The sequence below is a fragment of the Protomyctophum bolini genome, assembly GCF_963924005.1.
Source record: "Protomyctophum bolini genome assembly, chromosome: 10".
NCBI classification, from domain to species: Eukaryota; Metazoa; Chordata; class Actinopteri; order Myctophiformes; family Myctophidae; genus Protomyctophum; species Protomyctophum bolini.
Genome location: NC_137871.1, coordinates 11439237 through 11462696, shown reverse-complemented (window position 1 = coordinate 11462696; position 23460 = coordinate 11439237). Strand labels below are relative to the sequence as shown.

The following is a 23460-nucleotide window of genomic DNA, read 5'->3' as shown; positions in this document are numbered from 1 at the left end:
ACTGAAATAAAAATCACGGCACTCCATCTTTAACAAAACGCCTCCGGTCAACGAGGCCTGCAGTACTATCATATCGTTCTTTTTTTTCAAACAATTTTTGCTTTGTCGGTGGCCTATATACCCACGCAGGTATGAGACAAACAAAGACTTTGGAGGTAAATGTACCCGAGAAGTTAACAACGGGAATGCTCCATGGATGATTTTAATATCGTATAGAAGCGAGTAACCAGACAATAATACCGTAGGCTATAGTACTGCATACCGAGCCTCATGACTCACAGGGGACGTCGGAGCGAGACAGTCGGAAAACACAACATACTGTGCGAAATGCGAATGCGGGCAAATGCGCTGGATAATGCTCGTCTATAACGAATGAGAGCACAACACAACAATGAGCTGCCCTTCATAGCGAATAGGCGGTTTACAACATACCCATGGGGAGAGGAAACACCAGAGGAAAAGAGAAGACACACGTGTTTCCATTAGCAATACTAATTATCATCAGAATGTTAGCAAAGGGAGAGAGAGAGAGAGAGCGCATTAAGCTAAATGGCCTGTTCCAAATTCTCTTTGTTTCCGCGACATAAATAGCTTCATCCAAGCCAATCGGAGATCCATCTCTTTATTCCAGCAACAGTAACCCCCCCCCCCCCCCGCCCTCCCCCCTCTCGTTCTATTCTATGTAGAGTAAAAGCGGAATTGAATATCCCAGTCCGTTACAATGAAATCAGACTACTGTATATGTACATTATAGACTGCTCTGTTCTCCAGCTCCCATAGGATGAAGCGTATTCCAACTGTATACACAACAACAGAATGACACCGCCGTTCACATACTATGACGCTGCACACCCCGCAGGGTCTCTCTGCGACGACTCTGTCTCACACACACACACACACACACACACACACACACACACACACACACAGGCAATAATTACAGCCGATAGTGGCACCATATGCATATTGTGCTGGTTTAACGCATTTTGGGCGGGAACCCCTTTTGGCGTTTTAAACACTATAACGCTATTATTTAGCTATTGAAAAATAGCAGATCTACAAGCTCATAGCGCGCCACAAGCTTGTATAAGTCTGCAATTTTTTGGAAAAAATCGTGAAAATGTATGCCTCAAATTTGGAACATATTTTTTTCAGAACAAACGTTTTCAACTCAAATCTTTGCTTCTGGGGAGGTCCCTGCTGGAACAACATGTTTTCAGACGGGGGGGGTCAATTAGAGATCATTTTTGGGGGTCCTTGACAACATGAAATATTGAGTGATATATAGCCTATAGAAACATGAGGTATTTCAGAAAACTGAACAGGATTTTAATAGAAGACATTTCTTTCAGGCCTAAATGGGTTAACAACAGGCCGGCGGAGAGGATAAATCAACGTTTATAGTGTTGCAACGGACAGCGAGGAAATATTTGTCGCGGAAGGAACAAACGACGTCGCTGACAAATCGGCCACATTGGGGGAGAAGTAAATAAGGCAGATTAACGGTGGGAGTGCTCGCTGCGCGTTGTGTTCCCAGAGACGCTTCTTCCAGCATGCACGAGGACAGATGGGAGGCACTGAGACATGCGGCACTTGATGCTTCATTGTCACAAAGTGGGCAAAGCTGTGTGTTGAATTGGCCAAATGAAAAATATAATGAGCATAAGATAGAGAGGGCTTGCTGCTCCTGCTGCAGTGCATGGCGCAGGCTGGAGGTTATGGAAAATCACACCTGTGTGAACTGAGTGGTGCAACACTCCTCTCTCTCTTTATCTCTCTCTCTCTATCTGTCTGTCTCTCATTAGCAGGCAACAGTGCAGCACTATCTCTCTCTCTCTCTCTCTCTCTGTGTTTCTGGCACAACAGCGCCACTTTTGCCCCTACTGCTATACTCAGTCACTCACATAGGTTAACAGTTTAACACGGACATTGCTGTTCCTTGGAGTGGTTGCACCACTCAAAAACAGGCTGGGGGAAAAATGTAAATCCTTTACATCAATTCTGGGGGGACGGGGGGGACGGGACGAGACGACACACAAAATGTGTCTTTCAAAAAACAAATAGGCCAAGAATGTATAGTCGATATGTGTCGGACCCTATATATATATATATATTCTACATTTGTTTTAACTTAAAATAAATGTACTACCATACGTATTTATGTTCCAGATTAAACATTTCTGGCGGAGACAAACGGTGCCTATAGCGATCTCCCCCACTGTAGTTACGGTACAGATGCCCTTGAGCAAAGCACTTAACCCCCCCCCCCCCCCATACTCAGTGTCCAGAAATAGAGGAAGGTGGTGTTACTGCGGGCGGCTCCCAGGTGCAGTGTGGATGTGTGTGTGGGAGTGTGCAGGGAGCTGTGGAAGAGAAAAACAGCATGGCGCTCAACCCGGCAACCTTCCAGTGTTGCTTTCGTCGACTATAAAACTAAGACGAAAAATGTCCGTCGACTACCTTTTTCCACCGAAGAAAACTAAATGGAAACTAAATGAAAACTATGTGCTATGGTGACTAAAACTAAGACTAAGTATACTGACAATTTTTCGTCAACAAATAAAAACTAAATGTTAGGAAGGGACTATAGTATAACAGATCCAGTATAAAGTCATTTTACACTTTGGTTGCGGCGCGACGCGTTGTGAGCTTGTGGATCGGCCGTTTTCAGCGAGTGTAAACTAAGTCATTATGACGGCAACAAGGCCCGCCAAAATACATTTTAGTCGACTAAATCACCTGTAGATTTAGTCGACTACAATCTTATGACATTTAGTCGACTAAAACTAGACTAACAGGTGACTAAATGTGACTAAAAAACCAAGTGAAAACTATTGAAGAGACGACTACGACTAAAACTAAAATAGAAATTTGCTGCCAAAAACAACACTGCAACCTTCCCCGGATATACATGGGGGGAAAAAAAACTGTGACTGCTCGGATGCATGGTACGTATAGTAAGCTATATCCATCTAATTGTTTGATTTATCCAGATCCACATACATGTCTATTTTTACATAGCAAACCCATACTGTATATACAGTAATATCTGCTCCGTTACAGTCTGTTCACTCGTCACACATCATCACGCAGCGTCAACTAATTAACATTCAGGGTTCACTCCCCATCATAAACCTTTCACATAAACCATTCGCGGGGACCATGCACACCATCAACAAGATGCGTGTATAACCGATTCATTGTGAGACGAAGAAAATCAATGTGTGCAAGTGTTTGACTGTGTTTTTTTCTGACTGCATTTCGGTGGAAGCTTTGCCGTATAGCACGATGAACGGGGTCTCCCGGCGTGGGATACCATCACTCAACCATCTCTCCACATTGCATGTCTGTATAGATCCCGTGTTATGCACGTCTTCTTTTCCCCTGCAGGACTGTGTGTATATAAAACTAAAGTAAAATGAGAATTTCCCGAGAGGTATTAATCTTCTTTTCTCAGCAAGCAAAGGCTTTTGTGCTATTGATTTTTGCCATTGAAGCCGATCAACTGGAAAGTTCTTCTCACCGGTGAGACAAAAAGGTCAGACGACAGACTCTATAGCCCCGAACCGCTGCTATATCAAAGACACCCACGGACACGCTTTATGTTATAAACACTCAATGAAAAGATGCCAGGGAAAAGCATTGATCGAAACCCTTAACCCATTCTGACCTGAGATCAGATTTTTTAAATTGTCTTCTACATACTTCTACAACATACTTCTTCACAAAGAACATGCAGTAATCCTGCAGGTCTCACTAAACTGCCTCCCCCTGGCCATCCGGGGGCGCCTGATGGAGGGGAAAGGAACTGGTTGGAGTAACGTGTTCCTTCCACGCGCTATACGTCCAACCAGGGAAACTCCCCCCTGTCAGGTTGTAAAGGAGCAACTTGGACACTCAGGCATGAAGGAAGCATGAGTTCAAGTCCGTTGCCCTTGTCCCCCATATATGGGGACTATAGGTTGGTGGAGGGTGTGTGTAGAGCCCACGATCACATTAGATGATTGACACAGGGGTGAAAAATGGGTTACAAAATCGTGGGATAAAAAATATATATAAAAAAATAAAATAAAAAAGTCTTCTACATCCTGACAGTTTTCTGAAAAAGCCACGTTTCTATGTCAGTCCTATACAAGCTCGTAGCGCGCCACTTGGTGGCGCGCTATGAGCTTGTAGATCTGCTATTTTTCAATAGCTAAAGCACAACATAATGCTAACACCAAAAGGGGTTCCCGCCCAGAATGGGTTAAGTGAGAAATGTCACCCCCTTTCATCCACATGTCATCGGCGGTTGAAGATGTTTACGCTTTACAATCTCTCGGAAAGTACATTATATGTGCCGTTCGTGGCCCTGAATGGGATCTGATTGTCTCTCACACACACACACACACACACACACACACAGCTCGGGGCATCTTTGCCACAAGAGGCTTTCTTTTGTATTGCCGTTTTTGTTTTTCTTTCAATTTCATCTCGGTGAGCACAAACCTGTGTGACCCATGCAGGCACCAAAGCCACGACTGTTTGCCATCGAGAGACACATACTTGAAACCGAAACTTTAAGATAATGTCTCCCCCCCCCCCCCCGGCGCTTTATATTCGTCTTACATACAGATTGGCTTTTAGGCTTGAGATAAAGCAGAAATAATGGATGAAAACGGCAGTCTGTTGCTAAGTGACTATCATATCTTTTCCCCGTAAGAAATACTGTACGCCGCGGCGTATGCAATCTTTCAAGTTTTAACAGCATTTCCCTGTTGGCGTAGATGTGAGCGAGACACCGAGAGGCAGATCAGAGGAGAAGTCCCGGAGGACGACTCCATCTCAGTCTCAACATCAACACATGCCACGCACGCACGCACAGCGTACTCATACAGGCACTAGCGCGCGCGCACACACACACACACACACACACACACACACGCACCAGCGCGTTTGCACACAAATGCGAGGCCCTCCTCATACACTTGCATACAGACCTACTGTGTGACAGTATACTGCACACTCCTCCATGTGCTTATTTTCACTGCATAATCAATGTGAAAGGACTCCTCGCAGACATTTGCAATTTACAATCGTTATTACCATAAAAACAATCACTGCGTGGAGAGACGCACGCAAGCACAAAGACACGTCTAATTGAATCCATTTCCTGTGCAGACGAGGCATTGACCTCCCGTCATGGCGGAGGGGCGTTGATTTCCATGCAGGGAAAATAGGGTTATTTCCTGGCTTATCTCTGTCACCTTCCACTCATCTCCAGTCCATTCTCTCTCTCTCTCTCTCTCTCCTCCCTCATCATTCTCTCTCTCTCTCTCTCTCTCTCTCTAGCCTTCCATCTCGCCACACCCTCTCTCTCTCTCTCTCTCTCTCTCTCATTTTTCGCGGCCATAGCTGAATGGTTAGAGGCCGCATGGGAACCAAAGGGTCCCTGGTTTCCGTCCCAGCCCCAGCTATATGTGTCAAAGTGACCCTGAGAGCAAGACACTGAACCCCTAACAGCTTCCCTGATTGCCCATCATGACCATCTGAGCAGCCATCAGCGGGAACGGAATTTCCCCTGTGTGACTGACAAAGGTCCACTATCCCCATTCTCTCTCTCTCTCTCTCTCCCCCTCCCTCCCTCCCTCCCTCCCTCCCTCTCCCCCTCTCCCTCTCATCTCATCTCATTCTGTCTGTCTGTCCGTCTATTTTTCTCTCTCCACCGCATTCACTCTGCCACCAACGGATGAGAAACGACGATAATTGGCTATTTTCTTTTTGCCCGGACAGCTGCTAACATGGAAATGACAGTCGCTTCTTCGTGGAGAGCCAGCATGTGCTAACCTCCACAACAAGTTCCCTCCTAATGGCCAGCGGTTTCCGCACGCTTCATCATCTCACGCACACGCACGCACGCACGCACGCACGGACGCATGCATGCATGCATGCACGCACATAAAACATCTACACATGATTGCCCCTTCATGATTGCCTTCGCTGCAGCTTAAATCAATGCTGACAGCAGGTGGAAATGGAAGAAAACATGCAAATAATGTATAATATACATAATATAATAAATAATGTAACCTAATTCTGATCAGTGTTTGGGTCTATTGTATTACGCCTCTTGTGCAGATCCAAATAAAAATAATTCAAGTGTGTGTGTGTGTGTGTGTGTGTGTGTGTGTGTGTGTGTGTGTGTGTGTGTGTGTGTGTGTGTGTGTGTGTGTGTGTGTTGTGTCCAACATATATAGAAAGCTTAAATGGTTAATGTATAGGTTTAGTAATGCAAATCTAAAAAGTGACTAGTAACTAAAGTTTTAAAATAATTATAGTGGAGTCAAAGTACAACATTTGCTATCTTGACAGCTTTTTAGTACTTCTTTGTACAGTAGATACAACTTAATTGTTCATCTCTACTCTCTTCCCAAAGATTCTTGAGGCTAGGTTCACTATTCGCTGCAGCGTGCTTCTTCCTTTTACATTAAGATTGATTAGATTAGATTAGATTAGATTCAATTTATTGTCACTGCACATATATAGTATACAAATACTTTGACAATGAAATGAATAATGGCGTCTAGCCAGAGTGCAATACAGTCAGTAATGCAGTAATGGGAATAAATACACTTGTTTGTTGAATGTACAGTATGTATACACTGTATATACTATAATAGTATATTGCCATGTTAAAAGTCAAGGTTCTTATAGACCGATTCCATGATATGCTTGCTCACTCTAAAGGAGTTGAGCTTGCGTATAGGTGGAGGCGTTGGTTACAAGTTTAAAAGATCTGATCAGTATATATTTTCATATAAAACTGTTTACTACCTCCACTATTTGTCCACTAATTGTACTGCACGGGTTCCTTTTCACGAATGACAAGTTATTTTGTTTTTGTCACATTTAATAATCCCCGAGGAGTTTTCATTGCACCAGTTTCTACTCGTCCTTCTACTCAATTTCTACTTTGTCGTGCATCGGTTCCGCGCAACAGAAACAGCCAATCTGCAAGCTCACCTAGGTGTCACGGCTCGAGCCGCTGTGAGCTTGTAGATCGGCTATTTCTGGAAGGGGGGGGCATATGCGTCTCCCTTATACAGATTAAAATGCCTCTTATCTCCTCCTCTCGGAGGATTTGAGAGCGCAGAGGACGCTTTGCTTCACTGAATAATAAATGAGGTATAGTTCCACTTGACTTGTAGCTTTTAATTCAAACCCACGCCATCACCAAGTGCTTTCAATTAGGTATCTTCCAACGGTAAGGAGATGGTCAGTAAGAAAGAGGAGGATTATGCTTTTTTTTTTTTTTGCTTTTTTTAAACCACACCTCACTGAAAACGTGTGCAGCAAATAAAATCGTTTTTTACGGATTGAGAGTGGGGAAAATCATGAAATTGAACCGAGTTATTTGGCCGCTGTCTGCCCATATAGTAGCCTACAACCCACAGCATGGCACAGTCACATAGCATCACAGGCCCCCGATCGATGACTCTCAACCTTTAATCACATCTAACTTTAATGGGGGACATCATCTCTGTGGTCCAATTCTTAACTTTCACACCAAATTACATTTTGGCCCAGGGTAAATTTGCTCTTAAATGTGCCCGTGGAATAGCTATGGCTGTGTCTGCACTGGCCATATGATTCATTGATTGACACGGGGAAAGCCTCATGCGCCACAGGGTTGCAGGCATAGGCCTAAGGAATAGGGGCTGTTTCTGCTGGATTATTGCTAATGTAACTACACCTGCAATACGGTACATCGCAAAGCCTTGGGGTACTGCTGCCATTAGCAGGGGCCCTATATCTGAGCGGACTGGTGCAGAGAACCAGTCGCCCGCCTGTACCTCTCTCTCTCTCGCCTGTGTTACGATCAATTTCCCCCGCAGTGTGAGTCCTACCGGGGAGGAGGCTGAAGGAACGATGAATTCAAGAATTTGAGTTGTTAATGAAAATTCCCGTGGGAAATCTTGCCAATTTCATATCAATTGAGATTCATTCCGCTGGTTTCACTCCATCAAAAAAAATGATTCCTCCTTAAACTGGGATTTGCCTGTGCACTATCGTGACCAGTGAAACAGAAAATATTCTTAAATGTCTGTCCTATCTGATTTTTAAATGGGCTGACAATCCACCATTCTTATGGCATGTTTGTGGAGGCCTTGTCCTTTGAAGGAGTTAGAGTGCCATCATGTGGCAATGTCCCTAAACTACAGCCTGGTGTGAAAGTGCATTGAATTGAATCTGCATTAAACAGTGTTTAGGTTGAGGGCACAAAAGTGGCATTCTTGTACTGATTCGGCTAAACACAGTCACTTTTGAAAAACAACCAAGTAAAGCTATAACAATCAGAACCATAACATTTTATGTCATAAATAAAGACATGAAGAAAAAAAGGCAATACATTGCTCAAAAAGGGGGGGAAAGTATATTCCTCAACCAACCTTCAAGTCAGGAGGCTACAGCAGGTTCCCCTTTGTCCAAAAGCTCTGCATTGATTCTAATTTCTAAACCCTCAGAACTTTCTGATTCTGGTTTAGTATCTGTGACACACCACCACTAAACACTCTTTTTGATACCTAAAATGGAACCAGTGTTGTTTTCGTCGACTAAAACTAAGACGAGAATTGCTCGTCGACTACCTGGCGAAAACTAAATGGAAACTAAATGAAAACAAGCTATGACAACTAAAACTAAGACTAAATATATTGACAATTTCGTCAACAAATACAAACCAGACTAAAATGTTAGGAAGGGACTAGTGGACAACAGATCCAGTATAAACAAAAGACAAGTCATTTTAGTCGACTAAATCAACTGTAGATTTAGTCGACTAAAACCTTATGATATTTAGTCGACTAAAACTAGACTAACACTAACACATTCCAAGTGACTGAAATGTGACTAAAACTAAATGAAGTTTCATTCCAAAGACTATTATGACTAAACTAAAATAGAAATGTGCTGCCAAAAAACAACACTGAATGGAACCCCCGGCCTCCTCACTTCCTGTACTTTTATAGCTGTTCCTGGTACCTCACTTCTTGGAAATATTGCTAATATAATAAGCCTTTTCCCCACACAGTTATGTGCACAAAGCAACACAGACGAGAAATAAAAGTTGCTGGTCTGGGTTAAGGGTTAGGGCAGGCATGCATGTGTGGGCAATTTTGATGATGGAGAGAAGGCTACATTTCCACATTGCATAACTGCAGTAGTAGGCCTATAATATAACCCAGGACTTCTTAAATTGTCACAAATATAATAATAAGGGATATGAATTACATTTATTTAATTTTATCTTAATTAACTTAAATACAATTACAAACTAGAAGTGCACTCTGTAGTAAGCAGAGCGCGCAAGTACTGTCGACCGCTACGCACTTTCAAATCTCAGCCTCTCTGTAAAACATTGGAATGACTAAAGCCGGGTTATAACTAGGAAAGGAAAGGTACTATGTTTACCCAGGGTAACTGGACTAAGCTCCAGAACTTGTTTACAGCCAGGCCCTGCTCATAGAACATTTCATGGTAGGGGGTTCAATGCCTTGTCCAAGGGCACTTCAGCGGTGGTAATTTTAACGTGCCGGTCCGGGGATACGAACTAGCGACCTTCCGATATCAAGACCGCTGCGCAAACCGTTCGGCCACCGCTGCCTCAACTGGCTGTCAATGGTGACGTAATTACGATATGTTTCGATATTGGTTGGGTAACAGGTAACGTATGTAAGTTGTACTATACTGTGGTCGACTGGCTTTTTTATGTGTATGCTCGGAGCCTCGGAGGTACTATATATATTGATTTTGACATTTTCTTTTTACAGTTTTTACAACTTTGATGAGAGGATTAAATGGAACTATCCTTATGGTCCAGCTCAGTGGCCTTGTGTCCGTCCTGAGACTGGGAGGTCGGGGTTCGATCCCTGGCCGAGTCATACCAAAGAGTCTGTAAAATGGGACCCAATGCCTCCCTGGATGCAGCATTCAGCATCAAGGGTTGGATTGGGCGTTAGTCTCTGTGACATACTAGCGTCATGTACAGGGGGTGTACTTGTACATCAAGCTGCCTCATGCTACATAACTAGGAGATAGGCCCCTGCATTCCATCCTGGATGCAAATCTTTCTGGTGATAAAATGGCCACCAACGTAATCAAAAAAGTCAACCAAAGAACAAGATCCATATACAGGATCTCTTCCCTGGTCAACACAAACACCTTGAAGACCTTATAGGAGCCCTCAGGGTACAAGGTTTCTTCAACTATGCATGCACCTCCTGGTACCACAGCACCTCTAAGGCCCTTAAAACAAGGCTCCAGACTTCCCAAAACAAACTGGTCTACTTGGCCTCACTCCCCGAACCCACCTCACCCCTGCCCACTTTGACAGGCTGGAATGGCTTAGGGTTGATGACAGAGTACAGCACCTTGCAATGGGTCTGGTCCACCACCAAGATACCGATGTACCTTTCTCTAGATACTTCCTTAATGTCAACGAAGTCCACACCCACAACACCAGATTCGGCACAAACAACGCCCTTGACTCCTTCAAAACTGCTCTCAAAGGGCACCTATATGGATGGCTGCAATTTGAAACTGGCCCCAGTTAAATCTGAATCCCCCACCCACCCCTTTTCCCCCTCACTGTATATGTTTCTTTTCCCTTTTTACCTCCTATGATGATTTCCTGTTTTCATATAGTTGTGTATATTCGTACGTCTCTTAATGTTTTCATGAATTGAAAATGGTGGACCCTGTATTGAGTTGTACTTGAAATCATCATCATCATCATCATACTATAATCATCATCATACTATAATTCTGACAATGTCTGTCTGTCTGTGTGTCACTGTGACTGCCGTAGCTCCTCACTGCCTGCACCAATCATAAGTGTGCGAGATAGGATTTTTCTTTTAAAAATACCATTAAACAAAGCTCTCTCTCAAATGCATGCAAATCCTGCACAATTCTACATCCATTCAAACTGAACCGAGTCTGGGAGATAGGTGGGTTATCAATAATGATCGTTACAATGTCCTGATGTGAAAGAAAATATAGTCAGGAAGAAGAAAGAAATGTTGTTATATTCATGGGCAATCTGTTGGAATGGCGGTGTCATAATTCAACATGATGTTGACATGGCACACTAACAAGGAAATAAAGACACAGCACTTCAAGTCAAAGAGGTTTGCCCGACGCCTGCATTAGGCTATATGGACCAGAGCTAACACAGACGGTGACTGACATCTAGGAGAGTACTGAATGTACTGTAAGTAATAAGTATAATACTGGACAATGGACATAACAGCATAGGAAGGCCAGTATGGGAAGTATTTTTCTCAACACAGAATAATACCATACTGTAATAGTTCTCTTTTCACAGGCTCGCAATCAATTAAGGTAAGACAAGTAGGCCTAGACATGACATTAGCTATTGTATATATTATATATAATTGTGTATATACACACAGTTGACCGTATCATTCAAATGAGAGGGAATAATCACAATAAGGTGCTCTTATCAACAATATTTAAGTACCATATTAAACAAGTATACTTACAGACATTGCGTCAAGAGGATGGAGACAGATAACAATTCACACCACACATTTTTAGAAGCACATTTCAGCAATGGATTCTCTTCCTGATCTGACAACATCCTGTCTAGACTGGAAATGAAGTGAGTACTGATTTTAACATGCAACTTCCAGCAGGGGGCTCCAAAACAACACACATTCTATTCAGTCCAGAACACTGGGACCCCTTTTCAGAATTATCAGAATATCCTTATTGTCATTGTACAAGACAACGAAATTGATTTGCAATTCCACCGGTTGGTTCCTAAATGGGAACCTGTTCAGTTCTTTGTGGTTCTTAGTCCGTGAGCCAGAGCTCCAAAATTGGAACGTTGATTATGAATTGAGTGGGCAAAACCATATACCTATAGTCCTATATATTAGATTGTTATCACCATTACACTTCCCCAATTGATTACTTACACGAAGACAATGATTTATATGTAAATATGCAAATGAGGCATTATATAGGAAAATATGCCAAAAATTGAAAATATGAAAAAGCTACTACTGTGGAAGGGTTATCATATATTAATTTACTTATATTGATCCTATAAGAAATTTAATATAGGTCTAGTTTTTCACACTAATTTTGGAACTCTGGCTCATGGACTAAGGACCACAAAGAACTGAACCGGTTCCCACTGGAAACCAACCGGTGGAAAAGGGGTCTATAAAGCGTACCGAAAATACACCCTCCTTTAGTCACTTCATTTACACCTGGTCGTACATTTTCTTGGTGAATCAGGCCCATTATACATGAATTACCAGCCAGCTTAGGTGTTTCGGGCATCTGTTTAGGATGTCTGTCGAGCCTCTCCTCGATGCACGTCCCACTGGGAGTCTGGAGCTCTCTGGTGAAGCTGTTGCCCCTGCGAGCCGACTACGGTTAAGCGGGTGAAGATGGATGGATGGACATGAAATACAGTATGTATAGCCAGGCCACATTGGAGAATTGCATTTTCCGTCTCTCATACAGTTTACTGTATGGCTGGCAGCAAATTGAATCAACATGATTCAATGATAAATGGGATGGCAAAATTCTGAAAATGGTAGGCCTACTATAAAATTATACCTGGTTAACGGTGCCGGAGATTAGCTGTACGCAGACGGACGGACGGACGCATGCACGCACACACTGACGGACAGAGTGCAAAACATACTCTTCCCCCATGCCTTCGGCCTGGTGGAGACAATAACGGGTCTGAAGGATTTAGAAGATTTATACAGGGGACTCAGAGCAGCAGTCGTACCCAGACAGACAGCAGAGAGCTCTAGGACTCAGAGCAGCAGTCGTACCCAGACAGACAGCAGAGAGCTCTAGGACTCAGAGCAGCAGTCGTACCCAGACAGACAGCAGAGAGCTCTAGGACTCAGAGCAGCAGTCGTACCCAGACAGACAGCAGTCAGTGTGTGGACTTCAGGACTCAGAGCAGCAGTAGGCCATACATGGCGACCAATCGACAATGTTGCCTAATTAAAAAGCAATCTGAGCTTTTACAATATTACCTTGTCTCCACTAAACCACTGGAGAGTTACAACTTATTATCAAAGACAAGCAATGTCCCATTTTAAAACTGAGAGATTAAGCGAAATTGACAAGATGATTAAACGCATTAGCCTTTAGTTTAATGTCTGTTTTAACATACTGCTTAAAACAATATGGCATATTTCCCATAGGGAGAAACTTGTTGTTTGATGTTTTTAATTGATCTGTAATTGAATTGAATGAAAATAGATTCCAAAGTAATCAAGTAATAAAAATCACACTTGTGTGAAGTGAGCGGTGCCAACAGCAGATGAATTTGCTTCTTTAATCCGTTTCTGAGTCCTAATATCCACCACCAGAATATCCTCTTCATTTCGACCAAGCTTCCCTAAATATTCAATGGTTTAAAGGTCTGATTTGGATTACAGCGTAGACTTTAGAGTCTCTACAGTGAAAGTGTGTTTGGCGTGGTTTGACCAAGGTCGATTAACTTGAAAGCTCTTTTGGCCGTAAAACCGCTGAGTCAGGAAGTAAAAATCCGCTATGTAACATGTCCCGCGATTGTCATTTAATCCACCCAAAACATACTTTTTGTAAGCTAAATACTATCCGTGATATTTACGTTCCAAGAAGCTGTATCCCCATAGAAAGCATAAGCCAGCGTATTTCCGGTTTGAGCCGTTTTTTTTCATCGGATCGAAACGGGAATGTTAAGAGGGGAAACTGGACCGTGATCAATTGTTATTAAAAAATCACACCCGTGTGAACCGAGTGGTGCAACTCCCCTCTCTCTCTCCCCCCCCCCCCCCCCCATCCTCCCCTCTCTCTCTCTCTCTCTCTCTCTCTCTCTCTCATTAGGCAACAGTGCCTCTCTGTTTCTGCATGGCACAACAGCGCCCCTACTGGTACTCATACTGGTGCTCATGAACACATACGTGAACACATACATACATAGGTGAACACGGACGGACATTGCTGGTTGTAGGAGTGGTTGCACCACTCAAAAAGGCGTGACAATGCATCATCGCCTCCGAGGTACAAAAGCGTCAAAAGGCAAACTTGGCGACGGGTGAGTTAATATGAAAGTTATAAAATGCAATGATTGATTAGGTTAATTGACATAATCAACCTATTGTTTTGATGTGGGGAAGGCATATTTCAGCATTTCCACAGCCATCTTGTGTGTAAATGGCAAATTTGGCCTGCGGGTGGTGCTAGAGGAAAGGTGAAATCACCATGCTCTGGGAAGCATGAAGTTGCACATGCCCGGCCCTACCTGGGCCCTCATCACACCCTGTACACTCAAGACACTGCCCCCGCTGCCACCCTTAAATCTCCATATATGGAGCTGACCTGTTCTGACATTCCATTATGTTGATCTGACCGCATCAAACCCTGTACACTCAAGACACGCTCCATATATGGCCAGTACATAATTTATTCCATATATGTTGATCCTACCCCCCCCATGCCAAAGCGCCAGCGCTCGCCTAGCAGTCTGCCGTCACCCAGGTCCGACATGTGATGGGACATCACATGTCACACATCACCCATTTGACCCATTCTGACCCGAGATCAGATTCTAAAAATGTCTTCTACATCCTGACAGTTTTCCATTCTGACCTGAGGTCAGATTCTAAGAATGTCTTCTATGTCAGTCGCTCTTCGATTTTTCAAAAATAGCAGACCTACAAGCTTGCAGCGCGCCACTCGGTGGCGCGCTATGAGCTTGTAGATCTGCTATTTTTAAATAGCTAAAGCATAACGTAATGCCAACACCAAAATGGGTTAAAGATGGGACATGAATTCATCATGAATTGATAGTATAACATTATTCATACATTACTAATCATATAGTAAACACTAAACACAGTTTCAGCAATACCATATTTACTTCTTCTATCTCATTTATAAAGCCCTGACTTTAAGATGGGCTCCCACAAAATACTTCACTAAACGACTAGTAACTAACTCTACCTACATTTCAAAAAGAGAATTGAGTAAACCTATGACTTTATTAAGTGTTACTAAAACATGTATTAACACAGTCAGATATGCTTATAGTTTACTTTACAGTAGGTCCAGAGTGGACAAGACAATTTAAATGAAATGGCATTATGATATCTGAGGAGAGATAGTTCCTTTTGGTTCCTGTAGAGGTCACTCCTCTCCCTTAATATAATAACTAAATAAATAATGTAATGTTGCTCTTATCGTTGCATTATGTTTTTTCTTCCCTTGACTAATCCAATAACGTGATGTGAATCAAATGCAGTTACACCACTCTCTCTGTGTGTGTGTGTGTGTGTGTGTGTGTGTGTGTGTGTGTGTGTGTGTGTGTGTGTGTGTGTGTGTTTTAAATTTGTTGTGCCTATAGGCTCTTGCACACATGCATGTATAGGCCTACAGTACTTTGTGATGGTGGACTTTTAGTTGGTGGACTTTTTTAAAATTTATAATAGTGTGTATAGTAGTGTAGTGTGTGTGTGTGTGTGTGTGTGTGTGTGTGTGTGTGTGTGTGTGTGTGTGAGAGAGGTATATTAAATCCAAATCACACATGTTCTGACATGAGTTGATTTGTATAGTTAGTTACAGCTGCGAGAGTGAGGTCTAGCCAACACCAACTCGGGACTCCTGGATCGATGTGTTGTTTCTTTGAGTTAAATGAACACTATATGTAGAGAGAGAGAGAGAGAGAGAGATACCGTTTTATTATTAATATTATTTCATTTTCTCAAGATACAGACTCTGTGGGAGTCAAAAAATTAGGCAGCAGAATGGGAGGACATATACTTCTATAAGCCTAATGACTTTGATTGATTACAGCACAGCCACTTGGCAGGCTTCAGTTCGGTGTTGACAGTTTGCTAAACTCTTTTGTAAACTGAGAATGTTCAGTGTGAAAGAATGTTCACTCGGAAAAGGCACCTGCACATACTGGAGGCTGCCATTCTTCCAGAGGGAGAAAATGTGAAATGTGTGCTGGCCAGCCTGCAGGTGCAGGAAATGGGCTTTACACACAGGATGTGATGTCACACAACAGGAAATCCAACACAATGTACGAAATGTACTCAACCCTCACAACCACTAAACCCAGAGGCCACTCGTACACTCACAAGCACTCACAAGCACAAAACCTGGAGGCACAGCTCTGTATATAGAGGTTTTATTTTCAACAAAAGTACAGCTATATCAGATATGATTTCATTTTTACAGCGAAATACAACATATTCCCAGTGCTTCAGATTACATCAAAACATATAATGTACATACAGTAGACATCTCCACTCTCTCATTCACAGTTTCTGGATTGAATAGGCATTATTTTTCAGGTTTTTTTTTTTTTTCTTTTCGTTTTTCAATTTCTACAACAAATAAAATCAAAACCGAAAAGGCCAGCGAGGAAGAAATAAAATAAAGGTTTTTGCATATGATGACATTTCCAAACGATAGTGTAATATTATGTGAGTAAATGTTCTGTAGGAGTTAAAATCCAGACCTTAAACTAGATGGTAATATACAATGGATAGAGCATAAATCCCATAGAATTCATTCGCCTTGTTGTACTTGAAAAACCACATGGAATATGGCTTTGTGAAAAAACTCCATTGTACCCTGACTGTTCCGAAACAACGCAGGACTATAACTGCAAAAGCCAACTGCAAGAAATTTGCTACTAATAACGTTTAATAATTAATGGTGTTGCGGCTGCGCTATTAAGTGTGTGTAAATGGGATTATACTGCCGCATGTGCCCCCTGGATCGAGAGGAAAGAGAGAGAGAGAGAGAAAAAAAAAAGCAATCGCTGTTGGATAAAATGTGCATGTTTGCTTGATTTTGAATGACAGCAGACGAAGGATCAAAGCAAAGATTGAAGATTCCTTAAGAGTATAATCTGCTTTAAATCCGAGTGAGAGCTGCATGTCTTCAGAGCTCTCAGTGCAGCGCACACAGTTCATAAAGAGTATGTACCAAAAAAAGAAAAGGGGGAGAAGAAAAAAAAACACTGGAAATGATTGTTATTCAGTTTCATAAATACAAATAAGGAAATCATTGATAATGTCAAAACCATTACTCTTCCAAGGAATCATTAATGTGCTTATAAGACTGCAGCATGATAGGAATTGCAATGTTAGGCCTATACTGTACTGTATACGAGTGTCTTCAGGATTACGGTTTTATTTTTAGCTCATCCCATGAGGTTTCTCATTTGTTCAGCTCTTCTGCTCGACTACAAATCTATATCACGCACACGCCCATCATCTGGGCTCCATGCACCCCTATTTGGTTCTCTGATGCCATAGAAGATACCCGTTTATAGCCTCAGCGGTAAATGGCGTCCCTTTAAAAAGCGGTAGGAAGGTGATGAGCAGGTTGGAATTCCAAAACATTATACATTTTTAGAATAATAGACTATAATGGACACCAGTGTGAGCGTCAGTGCCTTTGAATTTAACAGCCCAATTCTTTCGATTTCGGCGCGAGCTACACAAAGTCACACTCCAAATAAAAGATCCCCATGTGATGGAGGGATACCCGACTTAAAATGAGTCATGTGCCCGGTGTCACTTACCAGAAATAGCAGATCTACAAGCTTGTATGGGCTATGTCCAGTTGCGTGACACCATACTACTAGCTCACAACACATCGCAGCATGACGCGTTGTGAGCTATAGTGCAGTGGTTCTCAGCTATAGTGCCCACTGGTCAGCGGTGAGGATATTGCAAGTGGGCCCCCAAATAATTGGCAAAACACAAACATTTTAATAATATAACATTAATATAAACCATATATGTAAAAAAAAACCTTGAGAAATAAGTGCCCATAGTGATACTGCTAAATAGGAACCTAATGACCACAAAGCGGGTGCCTATGGGCGATAGTTCCAAACATTGCTCCTATGGCTGGAACTATTCCATTGAGATAGAATGAGCACTTCCGCATCCCACTGTTACAATGAGAGTCAACGGGAGTGTCATTACTCTCTCACTACTAGATTACTCTGACGTACTCTACGTTAGTTCCACTGATCCAAGGCAGAAACACAATCGCTTGATTGATCATTAAGATAAAAAAAAATGCTCTGAAGTGAAAATACACGCAGCCCACCCATCGGGCGGCCGCGTTGAAGTCGTTTTTTGAGACGTTCAAGTGCATGGGCCCAGATCCAGAGAAAGGTTGAGAACCACTGAGCTATAGTGGATCGGCTATTTCCGATAATCTTAAGTCAGGCGTTAGCATAAAGTATATAACTCAGGCTGTGAGAGAGCAGGGGGCAGGATGCGGACACGGCAGAGAACTCCGTCATGTGAGAGACGGCATATTATGGATTCACTGTAATTGGACCCTGGATTGTACTACTGGGAGTCATAATCGGCAGCGAATGAAGCAAAAAACAATCCGTCTAAAGTCGTCTTAAGTCTCATGCAAAATATCGGATGCCACAAGCATGCATCTACCGGTTTACTGAGGTCTACCGCACGCGAGAACTGGTACGCCATTCGTCTCCAACGAAAAAAAATACCAATATCCAAATATATGATCTGTTCTTTTTACAGTATTTACAGTGTGTTTAGCTGCTAAGTGTAAAATAGATGATTGTTCCTTCAGGTTTCGCAATAGTCGTAAATACGTAGTTACGTATACGTATAGCTCTAAAATGTGAAAGTTGACCGAGCCGAGAAAAACCCAGCGTCTTATGTATATTTTCCGGTTACATCATAATGTTCTCTCGACATTACGCCTTGTGGATAACTGTTAAATAGACTACAAAGTATCTCTAAGTCATCTCTAGATGTCTGAAATTAGAATGTATACGATCGTTGTGCAAGAAAATAACATCAGTGATAATACTCTAGTAGTGCGATGTACAGTAACAATGAGGTGGCCATATTGACGTGTTATCAAGTCACACTGCACAGTGTCTACTCATACTGTATATAATGGGAAAAAAAGGTCCCGCTTATGGGTTTTCTGTCTCTGAGTGGATCTCATGCGCTGGGGGAGGTGAATTCCCAGAAAGAGAGAGATAGGATAGAAAGAGAGGACAGGGGGGGGGGGGGATGCAGAGTGGAGAGGAGAGGAGAGGGGGGAGAGAGAGAGAGACAAGTCCACACCGAGGGAGGGAGAATACATGACTAATTCAAATCTGCCTGTGAAACTGAATAGATAATCACGAGTGGAATGCTAGAAGGCACTGGTAGATATAGCGTCTCTTCTCTGCAGCAGAACAGGTCAGCAAGTGCATGTGAGAATGTGCCTCTGTGTGTGTGTACGTGCGTGTGTGTGCGCGCGACGCGCGTGTGTGTGTGACGTACGTGTTTCCGTGTGAGTAATGATGCGCGTGAGCTTGCGTGCATATACGTGTGCCACGGCGGCACACATATACTTTTGCATGCCAGCTATGTGTGTGTTGTTGTTGGTATACTTGAGTAGTGAGAGGGGGTCGGTCGGGTGTGGGGATTCTGTTGCAATCGGACCTGAGGTTTGGTGGTCTGCTATCTGCGCCCAGACGAAGGGGAGTTATCATCCACAAACTATCACACTGGGAGTCGACCTCTAGAGCACTGGTTCTCTTTAAGGCCCCTTTTCCAACCGGTTGGTTCCGGTTCAGTTCTTTTTGGTTTTTAGTCCATGAGCCAGAGCTCATGAAACGTTAATTATTAATTGAGTGGAGCAAAACCATACCTATATTAGATTATTGTCACCATGACATTTCCCCCAATTGAGTACTTACACGAAGACAATGATTTATTGTATTACAAATTTTACATGTTTAAATATGCAAATGAGGCATTATGTATAGGAAAATATGCGAAATAGTCGAAAATATGATAAAGCGACTACTGTGGAAGGGTTATCATGTATTAATTTACTTGTATTGATCCTATAAACAATTTAATATAGGGTCAAAGTGGGGTCTTCCTTGAAGTGGTTCCAGGTGGTCCCCAGCTAAATGAGCAACATTTTATACAATCACTTTTTTTTCCCGGCTATTGGAAACATTTTGAAATATCTTGACAAATCGTCTCTTACGGGGGTCCTCCGCACAAATTGCTTTCCAATTGGGGGGGGGGGGTCCACGGCCAGATTTTGGGGGTCCAGGACATAAAGATGTTTGAGAACCACTGCTCTAGACCCCATCCCACTCAACCCCATTCTCAGCTTTCTTTACTGAAACAGAACATAAATTACACAACAAACACACTGACAAAGCAATTCTAACCTTCCTTATTTTTGTTTGGATTTTTTTCCCCTCTCCAATAGGTTATAAGGCCCGTAAGAAGGCAAAAACAAACGACATTATAACAATATATAACTCTTTCATATCACTGCAGTGAATAGTGAAGATATATAATGATATATCACATTGCACGACTTGTTCATACTGTATACAGTTCATCAGATGATATAAATCACAAACACAAAAAAAAAAAAAGTACTTCCATAATCTGAGGTCAAAATAGGTTTACAGATCCGTGGTTACCCGGTCTGCTTTTAAACTCCGCCTGGGGGACAGGAAAATACAACCTTATAAGAAAAAAACGAGTGAATCAGTAGTTTTCCTGGCAGAAGGCCTCTCTCTCTCTCTCTCTCTCTCTCTCTCTCTCACACCTCCATAAACGTCAACGTCTTCCAGTGCTTCTGTCTGCTTGGACACGACAGCTTGGGGAGGGGTCGGCGCGTTGTTGATTTAACAAGCCAATTTGAACAGGCATCACTCTAACACTGTTAAATCCACAAACAAAATGTCACTGTGCTGAAGGCCAGAGCAGCGCTACATTGGATCAGATAAGGACGACCGGGGGGGGGAGGGGAGGTGAAGGTGGATGGATGGATGGATGGATGGATGGATGTATAGATGGATGGATGACTGACGCCAAGGTTGGAGCAGTTGTTTGTAGAGATGCATCAATCCAGGCAGAGATTTAAAAAAAAAACCCTGCACACTTATTACAGAATGAAGCCATTCCCCCCCCACCCCCCTCCCCCTATACCACAGGCTTGCTACAGCTTTGGCAAATACTTTCAATAACTTTTTTTCATTTAGCTCGTTTTGCTCCCATGATAATATTGATTCTGAGACCAGATTCATTTCAAGCGGTTCTTTCGCCAGCATACATATAAGCCTTTCAGCTCATTTCGGGTCGGGGGGGGGGGGGGGGGGGGGGATCTTTTTTCTCATTCATCACCGGTGCCGCATGCAAGTAAGAATCAATTTCAACATCCAGAATAGTATCCGACGTGCCCCGTGGAATAATAATTATGTTTGTGCAGCGCACTCCGATGCAAATAACAGAAACGTAATCTCTTTCCTGAAATTGGTGCTGTGCTTTGTTTTATATATACGAACGGCAGCGGGATACAAAAAATGGTTAACTCAACTGAACATGTCCGTCCTTTCTTATACAGCTGACTCCAAAAGAACAGGCGTTTGCTTTCCCCCCTCCGGCCCAATGCATCAACTTCACCTCGGCTCTCTCTCGGTGGATTCCTGTATAGGCTGGAGCCGCTGCATGGCGCTCTCGTCCGCATACCCAATGAGGAGCCGGCACAGTGCTACGGGGGGGAGGGGTCTCAGGGGAGGGGCTTCGGCGCCGTGGAGGGGCGACCTGCCTATCTACGCATTCATGGCCCGTTTCATCGGAAATACAGAGAGCTCTCGGGCCGGGTTCCCATATATATATATATGCCTGTTATAGGATATGAATATATACCCCCCTGTCACACAAAAAAAAAGGATGTTAATGTTCCACTGATGATAATGGCTATCGATTTGCTCCCCTGCTGGACCCCAATCATGACATGGCTAATGGCATACTTCCAAAGCGGACGAGACTTCTTCTTCTTCTTCTGGCGGGAAGACGTGACTCACAGAGGAGGAGGAGGAGGAGGAGGAGGAGGCAGGTGGGCAGGAATGATGGGGCGAGAGAGAGAGAGAGAGAGAGAGAGAGAGAGATACGGCTAAAGAACGGAGAGTGCTACTGCTGTGTGTGTGTGAGACGCAGAGCAGGGTGGGAGAGAGGAGTAGTGCATCATGGGGGGGAAACGGAGACATGACGGACTTCGCCGAGAGAGGAAGGGCGAGGTTCCAGTCTGGAGACAGACGGTCTGTGTTCAGTGTTATAGACTGGATCCAACTCGGCGGTATAATATAACGCTGTCAGCAGAACATCACAGGGGGGGGGGAGGTGATCCGGATCCCTGCAGGCCCCCCGTCATTATCATACGAGCTCCATCATCATCATCACACAGCGATGCAAGTTCAAAAGAACAACCGACGAGCAAACTCAACATAGCAGCACATCATCATCATCATCATCATCTCTCCACTTTTTGGACACAGTCATACAGTACATACATACACCCACTAGGAAACGATCAGGCCGGGGGCCGGGCCCTGTGTGTGTGTGTGTGTGCGTGTGTGTGTGTGTGTGTGTGTGTGTGTGTACGTGTGCGTGTGTGTGTACGTGTTAGAGATGTGGTTAAAATGAAGCCATAAAACAAAAAAAAGTGAATACCTCCGGGGACATTCGGACAGTTGTGGGTCGTTTTTTAGCGCAGAATCCGCAGTCAGCAGGACAAAAAAAGCATGAATAACTAAGAACGTTACTACTGTAACATACAGGTGAGTGTGAACGTTCTCTATGTTTGTTTTTAAATCCAAGTCTTCGGTCATATAGTCCTCTTGGGGTCGACTAACCACATGACTCTCCGTATTGACGTTGGTCCTTGTTTTTTTTTTTTAACTCCAGAGTCTCTGGTGTTTTGTGTGTGTGTGTGTGTGTGTGTGTGTGTGTGCGTGCGTGTGTGTGCCTGTGTGTGTGTGTGTGTGTGTGTGTGTGTGTGTGTGTGTGTGCGCGCGTGCATGTGTGTGCGTGCGTGTGTGTGTGTGGTTTTTAATTTTCTTCATCGTGGGACAGGATCGTCCGATGTTTTTAGTGCTTCTAAGAAAAAAATAGCTGTTCCTTCAGCGGAGTCTGTTTGTGTGTCTCTTATTTCTTAAATGGAGCTAATCGACTAAAATTATGCCAGAACGGAGCCTGGTGCCTTTTGGATTGACTGTACTCATAAAGCTCTGCCTGTGCCATGTCCTCCGTCACCTCATACTGCCCCGCCGAGAGGGGGTCCTGGGGGGGCGGGTATGAGGGGGGCGTGCACCTGTTTACACCTGGAGGGCAAGGTGCAGGAGAGCGAGAGGGGAGGAGGGGGAGGAGGAGGAGGAGGAGGAGGGGGGGGCGAGTAAGGCAGCGTAGGTTGGATACAAAGCAAAGAAGAAGAAGACGAGAGGGGGGGGGGGGGGGAGGGTGGCAAGAAAGAGGAAACATGGTCATTATTTGCGTCAGAGAACGAGACCAAACAGCACGACACCGACTCATGCGTTCACAAATAAACCAAACCAAAACCAAAACA

At 43.4% G+C, this 23460-nt stretch overlaps 2 protein-coding genes across 4 annotated transcripts in view; both read right to left on the bottom strand.

The window, feature by feature from the left end:
- Positions 1-1790: 1790 nt before the first annotated feature.
- Positions 1791-23460, bottom strand: part of asb12a (ankyrin repeat and SOCS box-containing 12a) — a 99874-nt gene continuing 78204 nt past the window's right edge. The window contains exon 5 of the mRNA XM_080774092.1: positions 1791-1822. The gene's annotated coding sequence lies outside the window, so the exon portion shown is untranslated. The remainder of the gene's footprint in view (positions 1823-23460) is intronic.
- The window catches only part of arhgef9a (Cdc42 guanine nucleotide exchange factor (GEF) 9a), a 67668-nt gene continuing 60405 nt past the window's right edge, over positions 16198-23460 (bottom strand). For all 3 annotated transcript variants that reach the window (XM_080774652.1, XM_080774654.1, XM_080774653.1), the window contains one exon: positions 16198-23218. In XM_080774652.1, the coding sequence (XP_080630778.1) occupies positions 23043-23218 (176 nt within the window). In that variant the 3' untranslated portion in view covers positions 16198-23042. The remainder of the gene's footprint in view (positions 23219-23460) is intronic.